Source organism: Tachypleus tridentatus, chromosome 6 (genome assembly GCF_004210375.1).
Source record: "Tachypleus tridentatus isolate NWPU-2018 chromosome 6, ASM421037v1, whole genome shotgun sequence".
NCBI classification, from domain to species: domain Eukaryota; kingdom Metazoa; phylum Arthropoda; class Merostomata; order Xiphosura; family Limulidae; genus Tachypleus; species Tachypleus tridentatus.
The window spans coordinates 51595185-51620416 of record NC_134830.1 but is presented as its reverse complement, the minus strand read 5'-3'; the positions used below and the strand labels follow the sequence as shown (position 1 = coordinate 51620416).

Genomic DNA, 25232 nt, shown 5'->3' with positions numbered 1-25232 from the left:
AAAAACGGTAGCAGATTAAGTAGCCGAAATGTACGACATTAACTAGTTAATATATAGTAATTGAAATTGCAGTAACTAATTAATAATTATACCTGAGAGCTTGTATAAGCTATTGACCATAACAGTGTCTCGATTCAGATTGCAACAACTTTCTTGTATGTATCTGAATTTATGATGTATATTTTTTCTCACAGACTTAAACATTGCTACTTCACAAACCTTCTTGAAAGTTCCATTATTAGATCCATGGTTCTAAAATATTAGATAGAGTTTTAAGAACAGATAAACTGTTCGTGCAGGAGTCAAATCAATTTGTAGGTGAATAAAAGTCAATTAAATGTAGAACCGCTTTTTCTCGATTCTTGAGTATGTTTGTTTGTGTCTGTTTTTCATTGCAAAACCACATAGGACTACCTGTTGCGTCCACCGAGAGAAATTGAACTTTTGGTTTTAGTGTTATAAATCAATAGACTTACCGCTTTCCAACCAGGGACTCTCGATTGTTAAACATTAATTTCTTAGTTTGATCGTGATGGTTTCAAAATTGCACATATTTCTCTCACCACGTGCCTTGAGAAGTACTTTGAAGTTGATTGGTCGGTGGGTTCACGTTACAGTTCGGTAGGTGTTTTGTACTTGTGTATATATGTGGGGTTTACACTTCTGAAGGTTAGGATTTATTTTACTTGTTTTTCTAGTCTTCTAGATGTAGATATGCAGTTGTGCACACACGTAAATACGTAGTTAGTAGAGGGAGTTTACATGAGTAACGAATGGTAAACAAAAAGTTTATGTTTTTGTAGAATTTGAAAGCTTCTGGTAGCGTATAGACAACAACTATAATACTAGGTGTACTGCTGCAGGGTTCCCGAAAGTGTTCTGTTTAAAGAGTAAATAAAACCAAAGTTGAGACTAACAAATGTCTTGCTTTTTAAGTTCATATTTCATGCTGCGCTCTATCCGTCAGAGTGCATAAATCTTCCCATGGTAATAGCATGCGCATGTTTTACTAACATCACGAAAGTAAAGTTAAGCGTCCCTCATATGATGTCATTTTATTATTTACTGACTGATTGACAGACAACACCCTACTGTGAAGCGGTGTAAGTGGTTAAATTACCAGACTGAATGAATTAAGTTAGGTAATCAGTTCAGTGAGTTAGACAGAGAGAGTCAATACGTCGATCATTTAGCGTGATTGTTATTGATCAGTTAGTGTTTAACAAGAAAATTCTGCAAGTAAATTTATTTGTAAGTTACTGGTTTCAGAATTTGAATTAAAAAGCTGAAAAGTTAGTCTACCAGCGTACATAGTCTATAGTAGACGTTACGGAATAAATAAATTCATTCCGTATCGTTACAAATACTAGCCTTCCCATTATTTTTGTCAAACAATCCAAAAGAACCCGCCCAACGATAGAACACATTATAACAATATCCTTATGTGCAACCCTAACTATAATCGGGGGACACGATCATGGACTTATGCAAACAGGTGATTCGATCTTTGAACGAAAAGAAGTTGTGTTTTAATGAGTGTTTTGATGTGAAAAGTCTAAGTTTTATATAGACTTTATTAATAAGTGTCCTGCTTTCTTTTTTATCTTAAATAACGCCTTTTTTAGATAGGGTAATATTAGCGCCACTGCAAACTCGATATACGATTGTCTTGATCAGGCTTTATTTGGATTTATAACTGTCAAAATAAGTAAACAGTCCCTTGAAGTTTGGCTTACGATACAATCTTACTGACAAAACATTATTATTATGGAAATATTCAAAAAAGAAATTCTTTGATTCACCTGGTATTCTACCCTAAAGTTAATGTTACAATATTGTTTGTTCGGGTAAGTGAGAAATTGTTTTACGTCATTCTAATCCTCAAAACTAGGAAAGGTGCACCACCTCATGGCTCACACGTGGAATGACACTTCACTGTATTAGTATATACAATATTTTCACATACATTACTACCTTTGTGTTCAGTTTAAATAAACAGGTATTGTAGTTATTCTGAAGTATAAACAACTGTTACATTTAATTATTTTTGGTTTTGGTCTTATGCTTTCTCCACACATCCGTAATTTTGTTTTTCAAGACTTGTATAGTGTCACTTTAACACGTTTGTTTTTTAAGACTGTTATATTGTGTCACTTTTTTAGTAGGCAGGCTTAAGCAGTATTAAACAAAATTGTAGAATCATATTACCTAGAGTGACAACACGATCATAAAATAATTTCTTGTTAATTATACAAAAATTATAGTGTTATGAAAGAGTAAAAAAGAGAAACAACGAACATGATCTTGTGATGAATGTGTTACTTAAAACATTTTCTCAGTTCAAGCAGCGTACGACAAATACATCTTGGTAGTGGTGGGACAGTCACTTGTACAAATAGGTCTAAATTTTCAGATCAAACAGACCGTCTGTGACAAGATCTGTTCCGGTTACCGAAAGAATCGTGGTATTTGTTTGTTTATTTATTATTAAACACAAACCTAGATAGATATCGAAACGTCATTTTCAGTATTATCTTTGTTATTCTCACAGAATCTGCTATATTGATTTATGTTCATTTTTTGTTTCGTTGTTCAAAGTAATATCGAATCTGTTCTTGCATAAGAACATTCGTTGTGTTTTTAAGCAACAGTTTTATGCTCATTTCATATTTTGTAACTTCGAACGATAATTAATGTATGTTTGTTATTGCGTTACTTTGTGTTAATACAATGTATAGTTTATGTTTGTTGCTGCGTCACTTTGTGTTAATACAGTGTATTATGTATGTTTGTTATTGTGTTACCTTGTGCTAATATAGTGTATAATGTATTTTTTGTTGTTGTGTCGCTTTGTGTTAATACAATGTATGTTTTTAGTAATCATAACATTAGTACAGGGCCTGAGAATAAGTTCTCCCCTTGCTCCCGATCCACCTTAGATCATCAAACATTTATCTACATACATACACACGTGTACATGTATACGTGACTCAATATACACGGTTCTTATATATTGCATCACAGCTTCAAATTAACTTCTTGGTCAAATATTAAATTTCAACAACAGAAGCGTGTGTTTATGATTACGTTTCACCACTTCTGGACTTCTAAAAAAATTGAACATCGTCAACGTCTAGGAGGGAGATCTGCGTCTGTAATTACTTCTCAGGGTTACTTCAGTTTTCAGTGCATCCAATAGGTCAAGATATCCTCCTACGCCTCTGAAGGAAGAACAGTAAACGGGGCCAAATAATATTTTTGCTACGACATGTTACGTACGTCACTGTGTAAAGTCATAAGTTGGAGTTTTTAATCCAGCTATTTTTTTCGTGATAAATGGCGTATGTTGCGAACTTGTGTAGCTCATTGGATTCAATTTTCATTTTCTTATAAAGAAAAAATCTTTGTGAAAATATTTATGCTTGATATCATACGTTACCGGATACATGCCTGGAGAGGTCAAGTTCTATCTCCCCCCACCTCCAAGGGTTCAGAGAAGCCTCAATGAATCGAACAAGTTCCTCCATTATTCTAAGTTATTTCTATAACTACCCCAAAAGTGTTTGTACCATAAAATGTGTCCAGTTAGGGCAATCTCCACGGTACTTGAATACAAAGTCGGTCCCGCTAGCTTTTCAGTGGAGGGATGGACACAGTTTCAAACACAGTCCCCCTAAGATATCGAATGTGACCAAAAGACGAAACTTGATGCCGGTTTCAGGTGCAGAGTCCCATAAAATTTAATACTAGTCCCCAGTCATGCCTGGATGACCCTTCCGGAATTGTTTTAGTCTCCTTTGGTAGGGGGCTACGCTACATAGGTAAGGACCACCTCCATGGGTTACTCTGCATTCACACATCAAGTTTGATTTTGCTAGTTCCAACACTGTGGGAAAACAAAGAAACAAATTTACTCGCAACTGCCCTACTTCAAAAAATAGATAAATATGAAAAAAACCCACAATGTGAGAAAGATGAAAATTAAACCGATAAAATTAAATTAATCTTTTCTTTTTAAGTCATTCATACAGCACTGCCCGCGTTAGAAACTCAGTGAAACGAATGTCCACCAAACGCACGGATGCCACGTCATATAATGACGTCATTAGAAATTTTACAAACTAGTAATAACAGAACAAGAAAATAAAGGTTTAATTTTCTTCGTTAAACTTTTATAATAAAATGATGAATATTCTATAAGTTTAGTAAATCTCAGGAACAGTCATCACATGCGTATGTACAAACAATTTGTTTTGGTGCGGTATATCGACCACACAATCGAGTACGTGATTCGACAAATATGACGTCATGTTCTTAGCACACTGCTGACTTTAGACATTTCCTGCGCGAATGTTCAATTCGATATCAGCGCATCTCTGGCGCTATTTGGATGACATCATCATCTTTGTGAGCCCTGAAGAGGGAATAGGAATCATAGAGCTTATTCCATAAACGACAGCAACTCGCGCCAGTATTTCCTTGTTGTATTTCCCGAGGGTCATAATGCCTAAATCCATGAATGCTGCCCTAATGAAACCTTTAGTGGCTCTGGCCCTTCCTGGAATGTATCTTGTCTACAAGATCAGCGAGTTTAAAAAACAACAACAAGAACAAAACCGAAGAAAAATTACAGAGCGAGAGCTAACTCATCTAAACCATAAGATAGTAAGTATATAGTTACAGATTGAGAGCTAACACTTCTAAACCACAAGATAGTAAGTAGTTACAGAGTGAGAGCTAATACTTCTAAATCACAAGATTGTAAGTAACTAGTTACAGACTGAGAGATAATTCTTCTAAACAACAAAATAGTAAGTATGTATTTACAGAGCAAGAGCTAACTCATCTGAACTATAAGATTGTAAGTAGTTACAGAGTGACAGGTAACTCTTTTAAAGCACAATATAGTAAGTATACAATTACAGAGTGAGAGCTAACTCTTCTAAACTACAAGATAATTAGAATATAGTTACAGAGTGCGAGCAAACTCTTCTAAACCACAAGAGAGTAAGTAAGTACTTGCAAAGTGAGAGCTAACTTTTCTAAACCAATATAGAAAGTCAATAGTCATAGATAGAGAGCTAATACTTCTAAATCACAAATAATAAGTAGGTAGTTACAGAGTGAGAACTAACTCTTCTAAACCACAAGATAGTGATTATATAGTACAGATTGAGAGCTAACACTTCTAAACCACAAGATAGTAAGTAAGTAGTTACAGAGTGAGAGCTAACTCTTCTAAACCACAAGATGAAGCAGGTAGATACAGAGTGAGAGCTAACTCTTCTAAACCACAAGATGATAAGTAGATAGTTACAGAGTGAGACCTAACTCTTCTAAACTTCAAAATGGTAAGTAGGTAGTTACAGAGCGAAAGCTAACTTTTCTAAACAAAAAGATAGTAAGTATACAATTACAGAGTGTGAGCCAACTCTTCTAAATCTAAAGATAGTAAGTTAGTAGTGACAGAGCGAGAGTTAACTCTTCTAAACCACAAGAGAGTAAATAAGTATTTACAGAATGATAGATAACTCTTCTAAACTACAATATGGTAAGTAAATAGTTAGAAAGGTAGACCTAACTCTTCTAAACCACATGATAGTAAGAAAGTAGTTACATGGTGAGAGCTAACTCTTCTAAACCACAAGATAGTAAGTTAGTAGTGACAGAGCGAGAGCTAACTATTATAAGCCACAATATAGTAAGTAGGTAGTTACAGAGTGATAACTAAATCTTGTAAACCACAATATAGTAAGAAAGTAGTTGGAAACTGAGAGCTAACTCTTGTAAACTATAAGACAGTAAGTAGGTACTTACAAAGCGAGGGCTCACTCTTCTAAACCACAATATAATAAGTATACAGTTACAGTGCGAGAGCTAACTTATCTAAACCACAAGATAGTAAGTACGTAGTTACAGAATGACAGGTAACTCTTCAAACCCCCAAGATAATAAGTAAATAGTTGCAGAGTGAAAGCTATCTCTTCTAAATCACTAGATAGCAAGTAGGTAGTTACAGGGTGTGAGCTAACTCTTCTAAACCACAAGAAAGAAGTAGGTAGTAACAGAGCGACGGCTAACTCTTTTAAACCATAATATAGTAAGTAGGTAGTTACAGAGCGAGAGACAACTTTTGTAAAGCACAATATAGTAAGTAAGTGTTTACAGAGTAAGATCTTACTCTTCTAAATCACAAGATAGTAGTAGGTAGTTAGAGAGTGAGAACTAACTCTTCTAAACGAGGAGATAGTTAGTAGGTAGTTACAGAGTGAGAGCTGACTCTTATAAACCAAAGATTGTAAATAAATAGTTACAGAGTGATAGTTATCTTAATCACAATATAGTAGGTATTCATACAGCGAGAACTAACTCTTCTAAACCACAAGATAGTAAGTAGGTAGTTTACGAGCGAGAGCTAACTTTGCTAAACCACAATAAAGTTAGAATATAGTTACAGAGTGAGAGCCAGCTCGTCTAAAGCACGAGGTAGTAAGTATACAGTTACAGAGTGAGAGCCAGCTCTTCTAAACCACAAGATAGTAAGTATATAGTTACGGTGTGAGAGCTAACTCATCTAAACCATAAGATAATAAGTAGATAGTTACAGAGTGAGAGCTATTTCTTCCAAACCATAATATAGTAAGTACAGTTAGAGCTAAATCTGTTTGTAAAAACGGCTGGTTTGGGTTGAGAAATTTTCGCTTCTCTACATAAAAAAAAATTTGTCAACCCAAACCAGGCGTTTTTACACATATTTTTCTCTACAAGTGGGTTTTCTCGACATTATAGAGTTAGAGCAAACTCTTCTAAATCACAAGATAGTAAGTAAGTAGTTACGGAGTGAGAACTGACTCTTTTAAACTTTTAAACCACAGGATAGTAAGTAGATAGTTACTGAGTTAGATTTAACTCTTCTAAATCACAAGATAGTAAGTAGGTAGTTACAGAGTGAGAACTAACTCTTCTAAACGAGAAGATAATCAGTAGGTAGTTACAGAGTGAGAGCTAAGTTATTTAAACCACAACATAACAAGTACAGTTTTATAGGCAGATAGATAAATACGTATAGAGAAGAACAGTTTTATACAGTAAACGAGACAAAAGCGCGAAGTTTAACTTTTAGCGATACATTTAACTTTTGCATTACATAACCTTGTGAGACATTAGTGAGCTTACAAACCTGGAAAGCGGAAATCCGGGGTTCGATTTGGTTCATAAAACACCATAGATAGACGAAGAGGATTGTATTCTAAAAGAAACTAAACATTGTATTAGGATTTCATTATAAATTTTCATATGAAGTTTTTAAGGAGAACTGTATTAATTGTTTAATTACTGCAATGTGTGTGTATATATATATTAAAAATGTAATATCTCTAAAATTGAATGTGATAGCATTAGTCGGGCTGAGGAAATTTTCCTCAGAATGAAGAAGTTTCCAGCAACTAAAAAAACTTAAACTTTGAAAGAAATGCCCCCCTGTGGCACAGCGGCATGTCTGCAGACTCACACGCTAAAATCCGTTTTTGATACCTGTGGTGGGAAGAGCACATATAGCCCATTGTGTAGCTTTGTACTTATCAACAAAGAGTCGAAAGAAAAACATACAAAAAAGTTTTTACCATGAGGATGAGTTTTTATTTTACATTTTTTGTAGAAATATCAATATTTTGGAGTGATTAGTGGGTAGGAGGATAGACCTTCGGCTGACATAATGTTTAGGCACAACAAAAGACCTGTTGGTGTATCTCGGCTATTCCATCCTCTAAAGAAAACTAAAACTATTACAAAATAAAGCCAGCGTTTATCATTCATATATCTATCAAGCTTTGTTTCAAACTCACTCAAATTTTCTGCCTCTACAACATCCAAAAGCAACCCATTCCACAGGACAACAGTCCTACTTGAAAAATAAAAGTTTCTTAGATGAAGATGTCTTCTATTCTGCCAGTTCTATATTTGTGTTCCATAGTTCTGTAATTGTCGCCGTTATGTTTGAAAAATTGTTGATGCATCAGCATTTTCAATTCATTTTATAACAGTAAACGCTTTAATCACACCCCCTCGAACTATTAGTTTACAAAAGAGAAAACTATTAAGGATTCTAATATCTCTTCCATAACAACTCCTTTACTCCAGGCACCATTTTAGTAATTCTTCTTTGAACTCTTTCCAACAATTGAATATCTTTCCTATGCTAAAAAGCCCAAGACTGAACACAATATTCCAAATGTGACCTAACTAGTCATCTATGTAATGAAATTATAGCCTCCTTGGATTTGTTATCAATATTTTTGTAGATACGTCCTAAAATTTTATTTGCCCTATCATTAGCAATAGCAAAATGCTCGGATAGCTTTGAAGACTTATCAACCATTACACCAAGATTCTTTTTTTTCATGACACTATTGAGAATATTTCCATTCAAATTATGATATCCCATATGTATTATCTCACATTTATCACAATTAAACCCCTTCTGCCATTTATTTGCCATCTCAATGAATGATCTAAATCATTTTGTAAATCAACAGTATCCTCTTCACAGCCAGTAACACTCAAGACCTAGATATCATCAACACATTTAAATAATTTATTGACCATTCATTCATCTATGTCATTAATGTAAATGAAAAAGATCAATGGTCCTAAGACTGAGCCCTAAGGTACCCCACTTGCAACATTAATCCACTTTGACTGAATTCCATTTACAACAACCCTTTGCTTTCTTCCATCAAGCCACTCTTCTATCCTATTAGTTAACTTATCCTCCATAGCTATAGAGATATTTTTTACAAGCCTTTTATGTAGAGCCTTATCAAATACTTTGAAAATCCAAATACACCAAATCTACAACCTTAACCTCATCTGCATAAACAGTAATGTTTTCAAAGAATGTCAAAAATTTGTACGGCAACATCTTTCTTTACTGAAATCATGTTAACAATCTGATAATATTTTAAACTTTCTTAAATTACTTTGCAAATCATCTTTTATCAGACTTTCCAAAACTTTTCCCACAACTGATGTAAAACTAATAGACCTATAATTACTGGGATAACTTCTATCACCTCCCTTGAAGATAAGAGTGGCATGAGCTAATTTCCGATCTGTTGTCACTTGTCCACTATTCGAGGACTTACAAAACATTGTGGTAATTTACTCACATATCCAATCCTTGACCTTTTTCAAAACCCTCGAGGAAATATTATCTGACTAAGGAACCTTATTATGATGGAATATATTGATATATTGGCTTCTTATGATGGCACATTGCTTTGGAGAACGTTGGATGTTTTGACGCAAAGACTAGCTTTTAAAATGTTCATGTTAAAAAGCGTTATTTCATATTAAGTTGTTGTTAACAATTTTTGGCTGTGGCACAAGAAGTAATGTTTAGTTAAGCAGACTTAAGTATAACCTAGCAACAAACACCAAACAAGCTGATTGTACATTTTATAAGCTTCCCACAGAGAGAGCTAAACTGTGTAGGTAGAACTCATACAAGGCAAAAAGATAGCAGTAATTATAACTTGATAACATCCCAAGCTAATCGTCATCAAGCGTTATCCTGCATGTGGAATTGTGCAATAATACCTTTAAGATATTTTATTTGACAATTCCCATCATGTAATATATTTAAACATTGCTAGCGCCCCTGGTGGATCAGTGGTAAGTTGATTTATAACGTTAAACATTGGGTTTTCGATGCCTGCGCTGGACAGATCATAATTCACCCATTGTGTAGCTTTGTACTTTGTACTTTGCGACAACAAACAAGCACAGTTTAGTGGACAGAATCTCTTCCAACGCACCTTTTAAACATTTTTAATTCGTTGCATAAATTACGCTTATAATCTGATAACTTCGACCTAAAGGTGTTTTTTTTTCATATTATTCTACGTTTTCATGAGGTTTGTTTGTTTTGTTTTGAATTTCGCGCAAAGCTACACGAGGACTATCTGCGCTAGCCGTTCCTAATTTAGCAGTCTAAGACTAGAGAGAAAGTAGCTAGTCATCAACACCTACCGCCAACTCTTGTGCTACTCTTTTACCAACGAATAGTGGGATCGACTGTCACATTATAACGCCCCCACGGCTGAAAGGGCGAGCATGTTTGGTGTGACGGGGATTCGAACCTACGACCCTCGGATTATGAGTCGAGTGCCTTAACCATCTGGCCATGCCGGGTCTTTTCATTAAGTTTTAGTGTTTTAAAGAAATCAGTTTGTTACGATGTTTGAGCTTTATGTGTGCTTGTACATTTAAAATTTAAATATAATGACGCTGTTATTAATAAAATTCACATGTTCCACGCTGAGACAGCGGTAAGTCCACGGATTTACAAGGCTAAAATCAGGGGTTCGATTCCCCTAGTAGGACACAGCAGATAGTCCGTTATGGCTTTGCTATAAGAAAAATACACACACATAAATAAAATTTATGCATCGTATAATGAAGAAAAATTTCAACTTAAGTCCGTTTTCATATAAAAACCCAACAAAGAAACAATATTTATTTACTTATTCTTAATTTTTAACCGTAACGTCTCACCATAGGATTGAACTTATTGTTTATATACATGTGCGTGTTTCATATTTGAATCTTCACCTTTCGTTCCCACATATTTAATGAGATTTCCTTCTGTCGTCTTCTTGGAAAAAAGGAAGGGAATTAATAAAAAAAAACAAAATCAAGTGAATGGTTAACAATTAAACGTAGAACTCAAAAAAGTTGAAAGGTCACGTGTAGTTGGTTTATGGCGTTAATAAAAGTAATAATATACTTAATAACTCAGTATCCATTATACAGCGATTAGCTATCTAATCAATTTTCCTTCTAATAATTAACTCCTTCAATCACCTCACCCCACTGATGAAGTTTGGTTTGGTTAATGGGCTTACGACAATCAATACGTTGTATTAAACACATAACCGAAAGAGACAGTCGTACCCTGCGAAAAATCACTCTGACATCACCGAAATTTTGTCAACAATACAAGTATTCCAAAATTCTTGTGGTTTCCACAAGCATGTATCCGAAATCTATTGGGAAACACCTTATACTGGGTGTCACTGTGTTTTTAGGTAAATATACTCCAACTATCCTCCAGCCGCTAATTTTTTTTTTAGTTTCAGACGCTATGAGAAGCCACAGAGAGTGAAGGTACTTGTCACTGTTATAGTTTCTTATCAATAAGTTGAAGCTGTTTTGCTCGTTAGGTTGAAGTACGTTGTTAATTTTGAGCTTCTCTGTTAAACCTTGTAGTAATACAAAATGAATGGTTTTACAGGGGTTGTTTTTGTGTTGTTGTTGTTTTCTGATAGTTTTATTAGTTGTTTTAAATACAGGGTGTGCGAAAATGAATATACCAAAAATACAGTTGAATAACTTTATTGTTATTTGAGATAACAACAAATACTAAATATAAAGACAAGTATTTTTTAGTTTTGATAATTAATGAAATTCTACGTGTCTTCCATCATTTGCTATAATCAGTCTAATTCTGCGTTTAAACTCTAATAAAGTATCTTCCAACACAGCAGTAGAAATGGATAAAATAGCATCACGAATCTGACATTTCATTTTTTCAAGAGGTTTTTGGTTTTATATATTAGATGTTTGTTTTCAGAAAATTTCCAGAGATCAAAATCTAAAAGGGTTAATTCGAGGTAAAGAGAGAACCATTTGATAGGTCCTGCCCTTCCAATCCAACGCTCTGGAAAAGTTTGGTTTAAAAACACTTTAACAATTCGAGCAAAGTGGAGTAGTGTTCCATCCTGTTGGAAGATAGCTCTTTGTAACAAGCCAGGTGCTTCTTGGGGTTGTGAAACAAGAAACTCTTGTAGCATGCGTAGATACGAATTTCCAAAAACAGTTTATTCATCAAAGAAACAATAATAAAACAAAATTTAATCCAACAGAACAAAAGTTACAAGGCTACTTTTTGTATTTATATCCAAATTTTGTTATTATGTCAAATAACAATAAAGTGTTTAATGTTATTTTTTGTTATCGTTTTTGGACTTCGGTTATTATTGTTATTTTTTCCTCACTGTTGGCACCAATTTTCCTAATTCAAGCTTTTCATCTGCAATCTTTTTCCTGACGTCATCGAATCAAGTGAGTTTCCCACCTGCCTATCGCTCATCTTCCTTCTGGTTTTGTTTTCTCAGTCTCTGTTAGTCTTTCCTCAGATCTAATTATAGGGTCAAAGTAACGTAAGGCATTGAAGGCACAATGCTTTATTTTTTACTTTATAAAACGTATATTCTTTTATGGATTTACTTTAGTGGTAGGATATTAATTTAGTACAATTGAATATGTATATACATGTATATATGTATATCATTTCTAAATGTCAAATTTAATAACAAAGGGAACTTAAGTAGTTTTAAATCTCATTAGTTCCACTTAAAAGCAGTTAAAACATTCTATCTCAATTACTTACAGTAATTTAAGTATATTCGATCATTTAATGAGCTCTAAAATTACTGGTTGACGTCAATTCAGCCTGAAATATGAGATTTAACAAGTAGCTTTGAATGAAGGGTTAGGATTTGAGTGGGTGTTGCCTTACCAGATGGCAGTCAAAAATTTTCACGTAGACTGTACTTCACTAATCCGAAGGTTCTGAATGTCAGCCCACCTTTCGTGATACCATGTTAGTCAAAGTATTTCAAGACAGCCACATTTTCTGAATGACTAGCTCTGTCATGTCCGTCTTGGTCCATTCTGCCGTCACGACTGTTGTTGTTGTCAAGCACAAAGCTATACAAAGATCTGTAATTGCTCCACCCAACACAGATATTGAAAAATCATTTCCGGAGTTTTCGGCTCTCAGTCTTACCGTTTAGCCACCAGAGGGTACATTCCACCTTGCAGGCAAATTTGAATTAAGCAAATTACAGAAGATAAACTCGTTATAATCATTAAAATTAATAAACGAATACTTTAGAGTTGAATATTTATGGAGTTTATTTAGTCCTGTAAAGTCTCAATTTAATAACCTAAATTAATTAGTAAATTTTATGCCATAAATTATATTTTATATTATATTATATTTTCATTTTTACCTTTGGTGAAAATAAACTGGTAATATAATCAATTCAGAATTTAAATTAATTCAATAAAAGTAGCATTTATTACACTTTATAATTAAAAATTTACCCCCTCCTAGTAGCTCAGCGGTAAATCATACCGCTAAAAATTGGTTTTCAATATTCTTGGTGGACACAGCACAGATAGCCCGTTTTACAGCTTTGCGCTGAACAGCAAACAAACAAACAAAAAACATAAAAAACTTAAAATCAATAATTTTGATTTCAACTCGGCACTCCGGGTGAAATCATTAGAGTTTGTGATTTTACTGATTTTGTTCGGAGTATAATACCGTGATAGTTTGTTTGTTGTTAAGCACTAAGTTACACAGTGGGCTATTTTTGATATGCACAGTCCTCGTAGACTTCCCCTTGAAGAAAAGTCAAGCGAGTCTGAACAAAGATACCTTGATTTGGTCTTGTAAATTGAATACAAATGTAGTTTTACTGAAATTAAACCAATCCCTGCTTCTTAATCTCCGTTGCTATAACGTAAATAAATGCCTATATAAAAGATTCGAGAAGCCAGAGAATGGTGATTTCGAAACGTAATGAGAACTATTTTCTAGCTATTTTCAATTGTGTTAGACGATATGGCTTCCATATCAGCAGATATTCTCTGAAAGACCAGAACAAATTGATAGAACATTACATTTGTCAAAATACACAAGTATTAAATCTATTGTAATTTTAGTAAATGTTGGTCGTTAGCTTACTTGTACAAGCCATTTGTTACAACAGCAGTTGTTACCATTTGAATGCTTTTATCTAAGCTGTCGAACCACGATTATGAATAATTACACTGAGAATTCATACAAATATCACATATAAAATAGGATATTTTATTTCCAGAATACCTGGAAAAGTTCCTGTAGAGATTCAAAATATTTTATCGAGTATTTCTTTTCCATAATAGAGTAAAACTGAAAATACCAGAGGCAAGTTGATTTTATACATCCGGGTCTCTGGAGCCAGAGCAGTCGGTGTAATGTATGTTATGTAGGCCACAAGCCGTTCGTTAATAGCCCATAAGCCTATTATCGACTGGATGTACTACACGAACTCCTTCAAGCATTATGATCACAAACATGTGGTCAAAACTATGTATCTGTGTATTTGTTTACCTTTCTTCTTAACATACTTGTATATTAAAACATTTGTATCAAGCCGTTTCTTGACTAGAAATGTGATGTACAAGTTACATTGCTACTTTGTTTGTTTGTTTGCTTGTTTTTTAATTTTACACAAAGCTACATGAGGGCTATCTGCACTAGCCATCCCTAATTTAGCAGTGTAAGACTAGAGGGAAGGCAGCTAGTCATCACCACCCACCGCCAACTCTTAGGCTACTCTTTTACCAGCGAATAGTGGGACTGACCGTAACTTTATAACACCCCTTCACGGCTGAAAGTGCGAGAATGTTTGGTGTAATTGAGTACTAGCAATGAAGTCACAAGTTTTACGAGCAACAGTAAAATATAATGGTGGTAACACAGTGGTATTCCTGTTAAAGATTAATAGTGAGGAAGTAAATAGAACGCATTGAATAGCAAGATACCCGGAGATGTGATGAATCAAAGCGATCTTAGTTATGTGAAAGGTGTGTCTGTGAATAGAAGGAACGCAGAAGCTCAAGATGACGTATAAAAAAATCACTCCATTCAATTAACAGTGAAGATGATATCCTGGTTTAATTAAAATGAACGAAATAAAATGAACCTAACTAAAGCTGATTTGGTGGTACGTTACATAAAACATTTTAGACCGATTGGCGGAAGCAAAGGAAAAATTATGATAATTTATAAAACTAAACCTTTTTTTCTCCAAGTTTGATAAACATTGCTCTGAAAAGAGAAATTTTGCTCTTGAAGACATCAGTAATACTAGAGTGTAGCCAATCACAAATTAGGAAATCTATAATTCAGTTTTTTTCTTCTTGCACTTGATTTATTTGTTTGTTTAGAATTACGCTCAAAGATACATAATGGGCTATCTGCGCTCTGTCCACCATGGGTATCAAAACCCGGTTTTTAGCGGTTTGAATCCACAAACATGCCGCTGTGCCACTAGGGGTCTGTACAACTGAAGAAGAAAAATAAATCCTTCCTGGTTTATTATACTGTCAACTTCGTAAACTTTAACTCCATTATGTAAGAAAACACAATGTTCTAACTTAAATCAAACTTAACTTAATAACGCCATGACATTCATTATTACAAACTTAGTAAAGGCAATTTAATAAACTAATAAAATGCAATGCGTATTAATTTGAAACCTTTTATATTCTTATGACTGATAACTTAAAGGTAGCGGGGAATAAATAAACACTAATATGTATGGAAGTTTTGAGCCCATTTTAATTCACCCTACAATAATCCATATTAATTTAGTTATAACAATAGTATTATAGCATTGCGCCTAATCTATTAATCGGTATTATACAGTGTATAATATATAGTGTTTATATTTCAAAGTTATTTTCACCAAAGGAAAAGTTCCCCGCTGGTAGAGCTGTAAGTCTACAGATTTATAACGCTAAAATCATGAGTTCGATTCTCCTTGGTGGACACAGCAACTAGACCGATGTGGCTTTGCTAAAAGAAAACACACACACACTAAAAGTAAAATTGAAAACATAACCTGTGACATAAAGACCTAATACATTATTTGATTGGCTGTACAACAGTTTCGCCTATTCAAAGTTCATCAACACAGCTTGGAACAACAAACCAAAGAAATACAGTTAGGCCTATTATAATGGTAACGTATGTATAAGATTTATAAGGTTTGGGGATCCTTTTTAATTCATTATATAGTAATTTAAATCAGCTTAGGTGTGCAAATAATACTATGACATTGTAACCAATTAATCATACAGCAGACCAGCTATTTACTGTATACATTACAGATTTCCTTCTGCCAAAGGTAAAATTGAAAATATAAAATTCTGTTTTTATTTGGATATTAATATACGTGCTTGGATGTTTGCATGGTCAGGTTGTTAGGATGCTTGACTCGCAATCTGAGTCGAATTCCCTTCCCACCAAAATATTCGTCCTTTGAGCTCTGGGAGCGTTACAATTTTATGGCCAATTCCAGTATTCGTCGATAAAAAAGTAACCCAAGAGCTATCAGCGAAATTTAAACCATATTCCCACCGTAAGGATCAAACCCAGAATTTTAGCATTGTAAATCTATAACCATACTACTGACTCGCTAAGGAACTAGTCATGAATGTATTATAAAAACACAAGATACAAAGTAATGTTTGTGCTCTTTGAAGATACAAATCACTCTTTATAATTGAAAATTCAGGCGATATAAAGACACCTACAACCTATAATGTTTTTCATGTTTTTTTCTCAGGATAAACTCTTGGTAAAGCTTGAGGAACACGAACCAGAACTTGCAAAATCACGTGAAGAAGAGGTGAGTACCCGCCACTACTCAGCGATTAGAGTTAACATTTTTGAAAAATTACTAACCAAGAATGTGTATATTGTTTTAAGACCTATCTATCGTTTGTGTGATTTTCAAAGTCAGTGCAAGTTTGAATTATATTTAGTTTTAATTCTTAAGAAAAACGAGTATCTGATAAAGGTAGGATTTTTAAGTCATCATAACTAAGCCAGGCAGTGAGACACCGAGCAGTGGTCATAATAGAAACGTTTGTTCGCGTGGAATCAATTGCACATCGAAAGAGCTACACCTGAAAATACCTATTTTGTGAACAACTTAACTGAAATGTTGTCTTTCTAACATCATTATAGAGTACAAGGGGAAACAAAGACCTCTTATTATATTTTACAAATTTAACCACGTATATTAAGATTTGTTTGTTTAGTTATAAAGTACAAAACTACTCAAGATTTTATTTATGATCTTTCCACCGCAGGTATCGAAGCCCAATTTTATAACACCATTGACTTACAACTAAGTCATGAGGGACGTATTGGCTATCCGGAAGCCCCTTATGTTTCAACAATACGAAAGTTTCAAAACTAAACAACAAAACACAAAATTTATAGTTTTACTATTTTTTTCTTGCCGATATAGCTCACATAATGCACTTATTGTTCTTAAATGTCAAACTAGTTTATATAATATCCACCATTACATTCAGTGTGTACGGTCTGTAAGTAATCCGCTATTATCTTCCAGTGCGTAAATTATTGAAACTAATCTGTATAAAACTCCACCATTATCCTCTAACATGAACAGTTTTGTAGCTAAGCCATATAAAATCCATCGTTATGTTTAAGTGTGTACATTCTTGTGACGAATCCATATAAGATCTACAATTATTCTTCAGAGTGCACAGTTGCAGGTGATCTAAATAATGTACACAATTGTGTACAGTTTTGTAACTAATCCATATACAATCCGTCTTTGTCCTTCAATGTGCAGTTTTGAAGCTGAAACATACAAAATCCGTAGTTTTCTTTTGGTGTATAGTTTGTTTTTTCCACTATTCCAAGTAAAGTTCAACTATTTACTAAACTAATGAGACATTGTATAAAATATAAGAATGTTTTATTTAACCTCACAGATTATTGTATGCGATGCACCAAAGCATTTATGAACTCTGATTTCATTTCGTTATAGTGTGCCATATGTATCAATGCCAAAGCCACCATGCAGACATTCCCGTGTGGTCACTGCGTAGTGTGTAGAAAGTGTTTCGTGAAGACCATTCAGACAACTGTCTCTCAGCGCCTCCTGCCACTTCGCTGCGTCGTGTGTCGGACCAAGATCCTTCGACTTAAGCAAATCTCTCATGACCGGAGCACGTTCCTTTCAGAGTCCAGGTCTCACCAAGATACTGATCCGTACTCAAACATGAGTACCTTTTCTTCCGTTCGTAAGATGCTAAACGAACCAGGAGACCTGTTTACCCCTTCGACAATTCTCAGTAAGTACCGACCAAATTCGAAACCGTCAGCTTATAAGTACAAAAAAAATAAAATTTCAGTGGCAATGGACCCAAAGTTTCCTCCATCCACACGTCGCATCCCGCCACTAGTCCTTGCGCCTCCGGATAAACCAGTAATCAGTTCACTTAAACCTGCTGTTACTAATGAGTATCAGCGATGTTCAAATAACAACACAATAACAAGAGATACCTCACTCCTGTCATCATGTAAAGATGTAGAAAAAAATCACATACGTCCCCCTTCAAGTTACCGCCGGCGTCGACAGAGGTCATTGTTGTGTCAGCCTATGGATCTCTTTCCCATTCCTGAAATTGACGAGCTAGTGGAAGTAAGAGGAAGTGTAGAGAACAGTATGGGTACGATAACAGCACGAGGTAAACACGTCGAAACTCACTTAATACATAAAGATAATGTCATTTCAAAGTATGCTGGACAAGAAGAGAATAAGGAAGTAGCCCAACATAAAAACCATCAACATCTCATTGAGACAAAGATCAATCAATGCCAAAACACAAGATTTTCTAAGTTAGATGAGAAACAAAAACAGTCAACATCCATTTCAGGAAAGAAGCCACAGCGAGTCAAATTGTCCGCTTTTCAACACCTACAAAAGCGATCCCTGTTCAAAGCTTTCAAAAAGAAAACAAAATAACTCTTCTTGTGCAGGTGTACTCGGTTGTTTGATTGCTGTAGAGTAATGCCACGTTGGGCTATCGGTTCTGTCCACCGCGGGGAATCAAATCCTCTAGTTTAGCGCACTAAATCTATAAATTTATCGCGTCCCAGTGGGGATGATCCCGTAAAAGTTGCAGCTCTTATCTTATGTTTTATATGGAATGACATTCATGAAGAAGTAAACGGTACCCGCAGGCACTGATTGTTAAAGAAAGGGTAAATCTTCATTGAATTTAACGGCTGTGAATTTCATTTATTATAGTTGGTGGTAAAGCATGTAGTCCATTTTATGATTAAATTTTTCAGACAGGAGTGCCTTAATTCGAGAGTAGAATTCTGTAATGGACTTACAGTAAAATATTTTAGATTTTTGCTTTAAATGACCGCAAAGTGGCAATGTTAATAACGTTTTTTTCTTCAAATAATTTTTTCGGTTAACATTTTAAAGAAACTACATTTCTTCGGTATTAAAATTGAATGTTTTGGTTAATACTTATTTGAAATACGGCTATTGTCCAATCAAGACCAATGTCGAATTATTTGATAACTTCGTACTTTACTTGTTAACATAATAAAAAAGTGAATGCAAATGTTTATCGACGCAAATACATAAATGTAAATTTTTGTTGCTTTGAATGTTTTCGAATATTTTTATGTGATTGAATAATTTTACTTCTGAATTTAAAAAATAATTTTTATAGAACATTTTAAAACACTAAAGTATAAGCTAAATATCATAGATTAGTTAATGACATTTAGCCATCAAACAATTTGATAGATGTTGCAAGTGTACACCTAAGAAGGTGGGGACGTGTACACCTTGAGTGTTTGTTACTGTAAGTCATAGCTCGTGATACCATACGTCACAAATTATGTGCCAAAAATCACCTTCAGAAAAATATTATTTAGATATAAACCTATTTAAAAATTACTCTTTCTACATTTTTAAGGTTAATAAATGAAAGTGAAAAGGCTTTATGGATGTATTAGAAGATGTTTCAATTTGTCCTTGCACTTTGAATCTACAATTAAATCAGATTATAAATACTTAACAGAACTTGTATAACTAAAACTGATTATTTGATGTAACGTGCTTCACACAAAAGTAACATGAAGACGGAAAGGACTTTTATTTGGTTGTCTTTCAAGAAGTAAAACGCTTCTAATTCCGTTCAAAATTCCATATTAAAATGTATTTTGAGGCCAGGCATGACCATGTATGTTAAGGCGTTCGACTCGTAATCCGAGAGTCGCGGGTTCGAATCCCGGTCGCACCAAACATGCTCGCCCTTTCAGCCGTAGGGGCGTTACAATGTGACGGTCAATCCCACTATTCGTTGGTAAAAGAGTAGCCCAAGAGATGGCGGTGGGTAGTGATGACTAGCTGCCTTCCCACTAGTCTTACACTGCTAAATTAGGGACGGCTAGCACAGATAGCCCTCGAATAGTTTTGTGCGAAATTCAAAACAAACAAATAAAATATATTTTATATCATAAAATAACATAATTTTTAGGGATAACAAGAGACCTATAGGTCCATCTCTGATGTCCCATCCGATAAACTAAACTATTGAATAAATATGTTTTATTTAAATCTTAAATCAAATATTTATCAAACCAATTATAAATTTATCTACATGAGTGCGGAACGGTGAACATCTTCATGTTTTTGTAGTGCATAGAGTTTCAAGTCCATAAAATCAATGCGCAAGCCAACGGTTGAAGCTGTGAAATGTGTTTGTTGTCGAGAATAGCTAGATATTAGATATATTTTATATTACTCTGTGTCGCGTAGGTGAGATGTTTGAAACTTGTTTTCATTTGTTACTCGAACTTTCTTTATATCCGCAAGGTGTCAAATCTCAAAGTAAACCTAATGTGTATGTACTTATTATAGTTTAAGTAGATCCATAGATGTGTTGTTTCCGACCTGTGCCTTAGTGGTGAAAAGTATAAATAAAAAAATTAAAAACTCTAATTACATGTAGCAGCTGTGGTTTATTTACAAAATGCCTGATTAGTTAACACCAGAATATTTGATGGTTTGTTTGTTTTTGTTACTGTCAGTTTGTTTTTGAATTTCGCGCAAAGCTACTCGAGAGCTATCTGCGCTAGTCGTCCCTAATTTAGTGGTGTAAAACTAGAGGAAAGGCAGCTAGTCATCACCGCCAACTCTTGGGCTACTCTTTTACCAACGAATAATGGGATTGATCGTAACATTATACGCCCCCACGGGTGAAAGGGCGAGCATGTTTGGTGCGACGGGGATTCGAACTCGTGACCCTCGGATTACGAGTCGAACGCCTTAACCCACCTGGGGGTGATATATTGTGACGGTCAATCCCATTATTCGTTGGTGAAGGAGTAACCCAAGGGTTGGCTGTGGGTGGTGATGGCTAGCTACCTTCCCTCTAGTCTGACACTGCAAAATTAGGGACGGCTAGCGCAGATAGCCCTCGTGTAGCTTTACGCGAAATTCAAAAACAAACAAATGCTTACCGAATTGCGTAACAAAATATATTATAATTATCGTCTTTAAAATAATTAAATTTAAACACTCTTATTATGAAAGCTAAATAATCATTAAATATTAAATCACTAATTAATAAGTATTATAAATTCAACAGCATGCTAAGATAATTCTGAAAATGAGTGGAGTTTGTTACGGATGAGTATTTTATTTATTTATCTATCATCTAGCGCAGATGTAGCTTTGCGCGAAATTCAAAACAAACTAATAAATCGTTGTTTGTGAATTTACTATTACAGGGATCATTGATAGGCTTACCCTAATTTCCAAGCCTCAAAGCAGAACAGTTTTAAATCTTTATTATAGTTACCGGAAATGGTACAATAAAAAAAGTGCTTTCAAAACAAAACTTCCCTTAAGCTTTAATGCTGCCACAAAAAACAAAAATACTGGTGGTTTATATCTCTAACATTTATTTAAATTCAACAAGTCAAGGAACATCAAAATTTCATTAATTTTTCACTGAACACTTTTTTTTGTGGCCATTCATATTTTTCACTTGAATGGACTTTCTTCAAAAAATCTTTATTAGTTTTTATTTTTCCAAAAACTCACTACAACTCAAGTCAATATTGAGTTTTCAGCGCAACAGTCTTTTTACTGTTAATTCATTCATCAGACCTCTTTTTTTGAGACCAAATACTGTACATCACTGAAAATACTCTTTCAACAGGGGCAGAAGTGCCTGGTAAGCAAAAAATGTACTCCATAACTTGCCTGATATTAGGTACAGACATTCTTTGATCTTTGAAGTAGTTGAAAAGTTCTACCAATTTTTCTTCACAATCTATTTATTTTCCTTTTCACTCGTCACATTTTGACGACCAGAAGGATTTTGCAAGAACAGCTTCATCAACATTGATTGTGGCATTTTCAAGCATTTCATTAATTTTTTCAGCAGTTGCTTCTATGTCAGGCCACGGGAAAACATTGTTTTTTATCCAAACAGTATTCCCCACCACTAAAACTGTTTTCCCACAGCTCAATATAAGACAGGCAGAAATTATAAAAACTGGTAAAATATTTCCTAATCAAGTCTGTCTGGTATCCTCCCTCTTTCTTTAGCATACTGAGTAGTTTTTTGCACCAAGGGGAATAAAGTTATAATATCGTCTTTCTTTCAGGTTGGTTTTCAACTTATTAAGTTCTACAACAATATCACTTGCAGTTGCTTTTGCTTTCTCCATGGCTGAAATCAGTTTGTTCAACAAGCTTAGTTGTCCACGAACAAACCATAGATATATTTCTCCACATTTACTCTCAAAAAATCTTTTAATTGACAATGGGCACCGTTCCTGTGAACAACAATATGACTTTAGTCCTTCATAAATCTGGAGAATTCTCTCAACAGCTGGTAACAAAGACAGAAATCGCGTATTTTCATATTGGAGAATCTTCTTGTACTCAACTTCTACAAACTCACAGAATTCTTTTAGGTATGTAGCACGCACAGTGTAAATATAGAAATATTTGTAAATTTTGACCACCAAGCTTTCCACTTCAATTGGAAGGACATCAAGTGCAGTTTAGAGACAGTTATGTCCAATATGAAAACCACAACCAACACCCACAATATTTTTTCCCGAGTTCCTTCTTCAATCGACTATATACATTGTTTTCCCCCTTTCTCTTTACACCTCCAAAATTTATATTGCAGTTAGCCCTACAATAAGCAACAACTGTATTTGATAAATTATGTTTTTTAAAGTGGACACCAAACAATTCGTCAAAATTTCTGATGTCGCTCCAGGAATCAACTGAAAGTTTAAAAGCTTTACTTTCACTCCTTTCTCTGGCAAAAAAATATCCACCATAAATAGCATAATTATGGCATATTTTTGGTTTGAAGCATCTGCTGTAAGTGAAACGAATTGGACCTCCATTAAGTCTCTTTTCAATTCCTCTGCTACTAACAGTTGCATTCAAAATAATAGCCTCATTCTTCGTTCTGGCAGAACTGAACTTTGATTCAAATAACTTTGCTATCAGTCTGGAAGAGCAAGAAGCTGTTTTCAAGCTTATGTTATGGACAGCACTGTGAGAAGTAAAAGTTGCTTCTTTGGCAGCTCTTAATGAGTCACTCTCTTCAAGCACAGTTTTTTTTAAGAACACATGAACTCTTGATTTTTGAGCAGCTACTGAAAGACTAGCTGCATGTTTAGAACTTTTTAAATTGTATTTTATATGTGAGCGGCCACCAAGTGAAACAGAGAACTCAGATGAACACTGCAAACATTTGACTCTGTCCTCCTTGCTACAAATTTGTTTCAAGAATGGATGTTCTTTTTGCAATTAACTGTTGAATGTGCACTTTCCTTTACCAGTTTTTAACATTATGACTAGGATTAATTTCTAAAATAAAAGAACTAAAATAATTCAGCATGTACCGTATGACTAATAGAATAAATACTGTAATAAAGAAAGCAATCACAAAGCACAAACATTTGTTAAAAGAAAGCTTTACATATGCCGCCGCTTGTGCAGCTGCCGTTAAGCGCGTACCCCCAATACTAGCCCACTGATGAATCATTATACTTGTACAGGTACCGTATCAGCTGTCTGTGAACTTCGTCTGATGCAATACCTTTAAAAATTTGCATGCTACAACACTATGGCTCCTTCTACCCATCAACTAATAAAATGAAAACTTAAAAATTATTTTTGTCAACATCAAGTCAGGACTAATTGCAGATTTTAACATTTTCCGTTTATCCTTTTTGGAGTTTATGTCTTTTCATCAAAAACTGGAACATTCTGAGATAATTCAGGACAAATTAGTAAACCGGACGGGACACCGGTACAGACCCCTGAAATCGGGACGTATGGTAAACTTAAACATTGACCATGTTGCATTTAAAGTTGACTGGTAGATTGATACGTTGGTCATTAAAGTTGTTGGACTTTACATTTAATATACTTCACAAAAAAGTACAAAAGAACCATTCTCTATTTAGATATCCCACTGATCCTCCAGAATAAACTCTGGATTTATTTGTTAGTAAGATATCATTTAAACATTTTGCCCTTGTCACAGTTAGCTCTCGAGAACATTTAGATTCTGAACAAGCTAAAGATAAGTATAAGCGTATTTCGGCCCAGCATGGCCAGGTGGATTAAGGCGTTTAACTCGTAATCTGAGGGTCGTGGGTTCGAATCCCCGTCGCACCAAACATGCTCGCCCTTTCAGCTGTGAAGGGGTATAATGTTATGGTCAGTCCCACTATTCGTTGGTAAAAGAGTAGCACAAAAGTTGGCGGTGGGTGGTGATGACTAGTTGCCTTCCCTCAAGTCTTACACTGCTAAATTAGGGACAGCTAGCACATATAGCCCTCGTGTAGCTATGCGCGAAATTTAAAAACAAACATAAGCATATTAACATTTAATTTAAAACTGGACAGTTGTCGGGTAATTCTACTAGAGTTATAAAGACTGCAAATAAATCCAAACACTATGTCTTGAATGACAATGTTCTTTATTGTATAAAAAGGGTTGCTAGCAATGGTGAATTCAAATTAGTTAATCCCAAAACATTGATGCTGGTGTTGTTAATAGAATTGCATGATTGTCTTACAGCTGGTCATCTAGGTGTTAAAAAAATAGAAAAAGTATCCATACATGGTTATTGGCCTTGTATGAAGTAGGACATTAAAAATTACGTGTTGTTATGCCATGTTTGTCAAATCACCAAATTTAATTAGAAACAGTTAAAAAAAATTAAACAAAGTAGTAGGCTAATGAAACGTGGTGAGATGATCGAAGTATATATTATGCGTCCATATCCTAAATCTACTACCGGGTAGTAATGTGTGTTTTGTTATAGCAAAGCTAGCCGTTCCTAATTTAGCAGTGTAAGACTAGAGGGAAGGCAACTAGTCATCACCCCCCACCGCCGACTCTTGGATTACTCTTTCACCAACGAATAGTGGAAATTACCGTACCATTATAACGCCCCCACGACTGAAAGGGCCAGCATGTTTGGCGCAACGGGGATGC

At 34.7% G+C, this 25232-nt stretch overlaps 1 protein-coding gene across 1 annotated transcript; it reads left to right on the top strand.

The window, feature by feature from the left end:
• Positions 1-4328: 4328 nt before the first annotated feature.
• Positions 4329-20681, top strand: LOC143252487 (uncharacterized). Its single transcript, XM_076504698.1, has 3 exons — positions 4329-4665; positions 16467-16529; positions 17706-20681. Exons 1-3 carry the CDS (start codon positions 4504-4506, stop codon positions 18684-18686), a joined length of 1206 nt encoding a protein of 401 aa, XP_076360813.1. The 5' UTR covers positions 4329-4503; the 3' UTR covers positions 18687-20681.
• The last annotated feature ends 4551 nt before the right edge of the window (positions 20682-25232 follow it).

Bases quoted from the DNA above. Each gene is read 5' to 3' on its own strand.
- LOC143252487 (XM_076504698.1), top strand. From the start codon at position 4,504: ATGCCTAAATCCATGAATGCTGCCCTAATGAAACCTTTAGTGGCTCTG. The intron at 4,666-16,466 runs GTAAGTATATAG...TTTTTTTCTCAG, and splicing joins CTCATCTAAACCATAAGATA to GATAAACTCTTGGTAAAGCT. The intron at 16,530-17,705 runs GTGAGTACCCGC...ATTTCGTTATAG, and splicing joins CAAAATCACGTGAAGAAGAG to TGTGCCATATGTATCAATGC.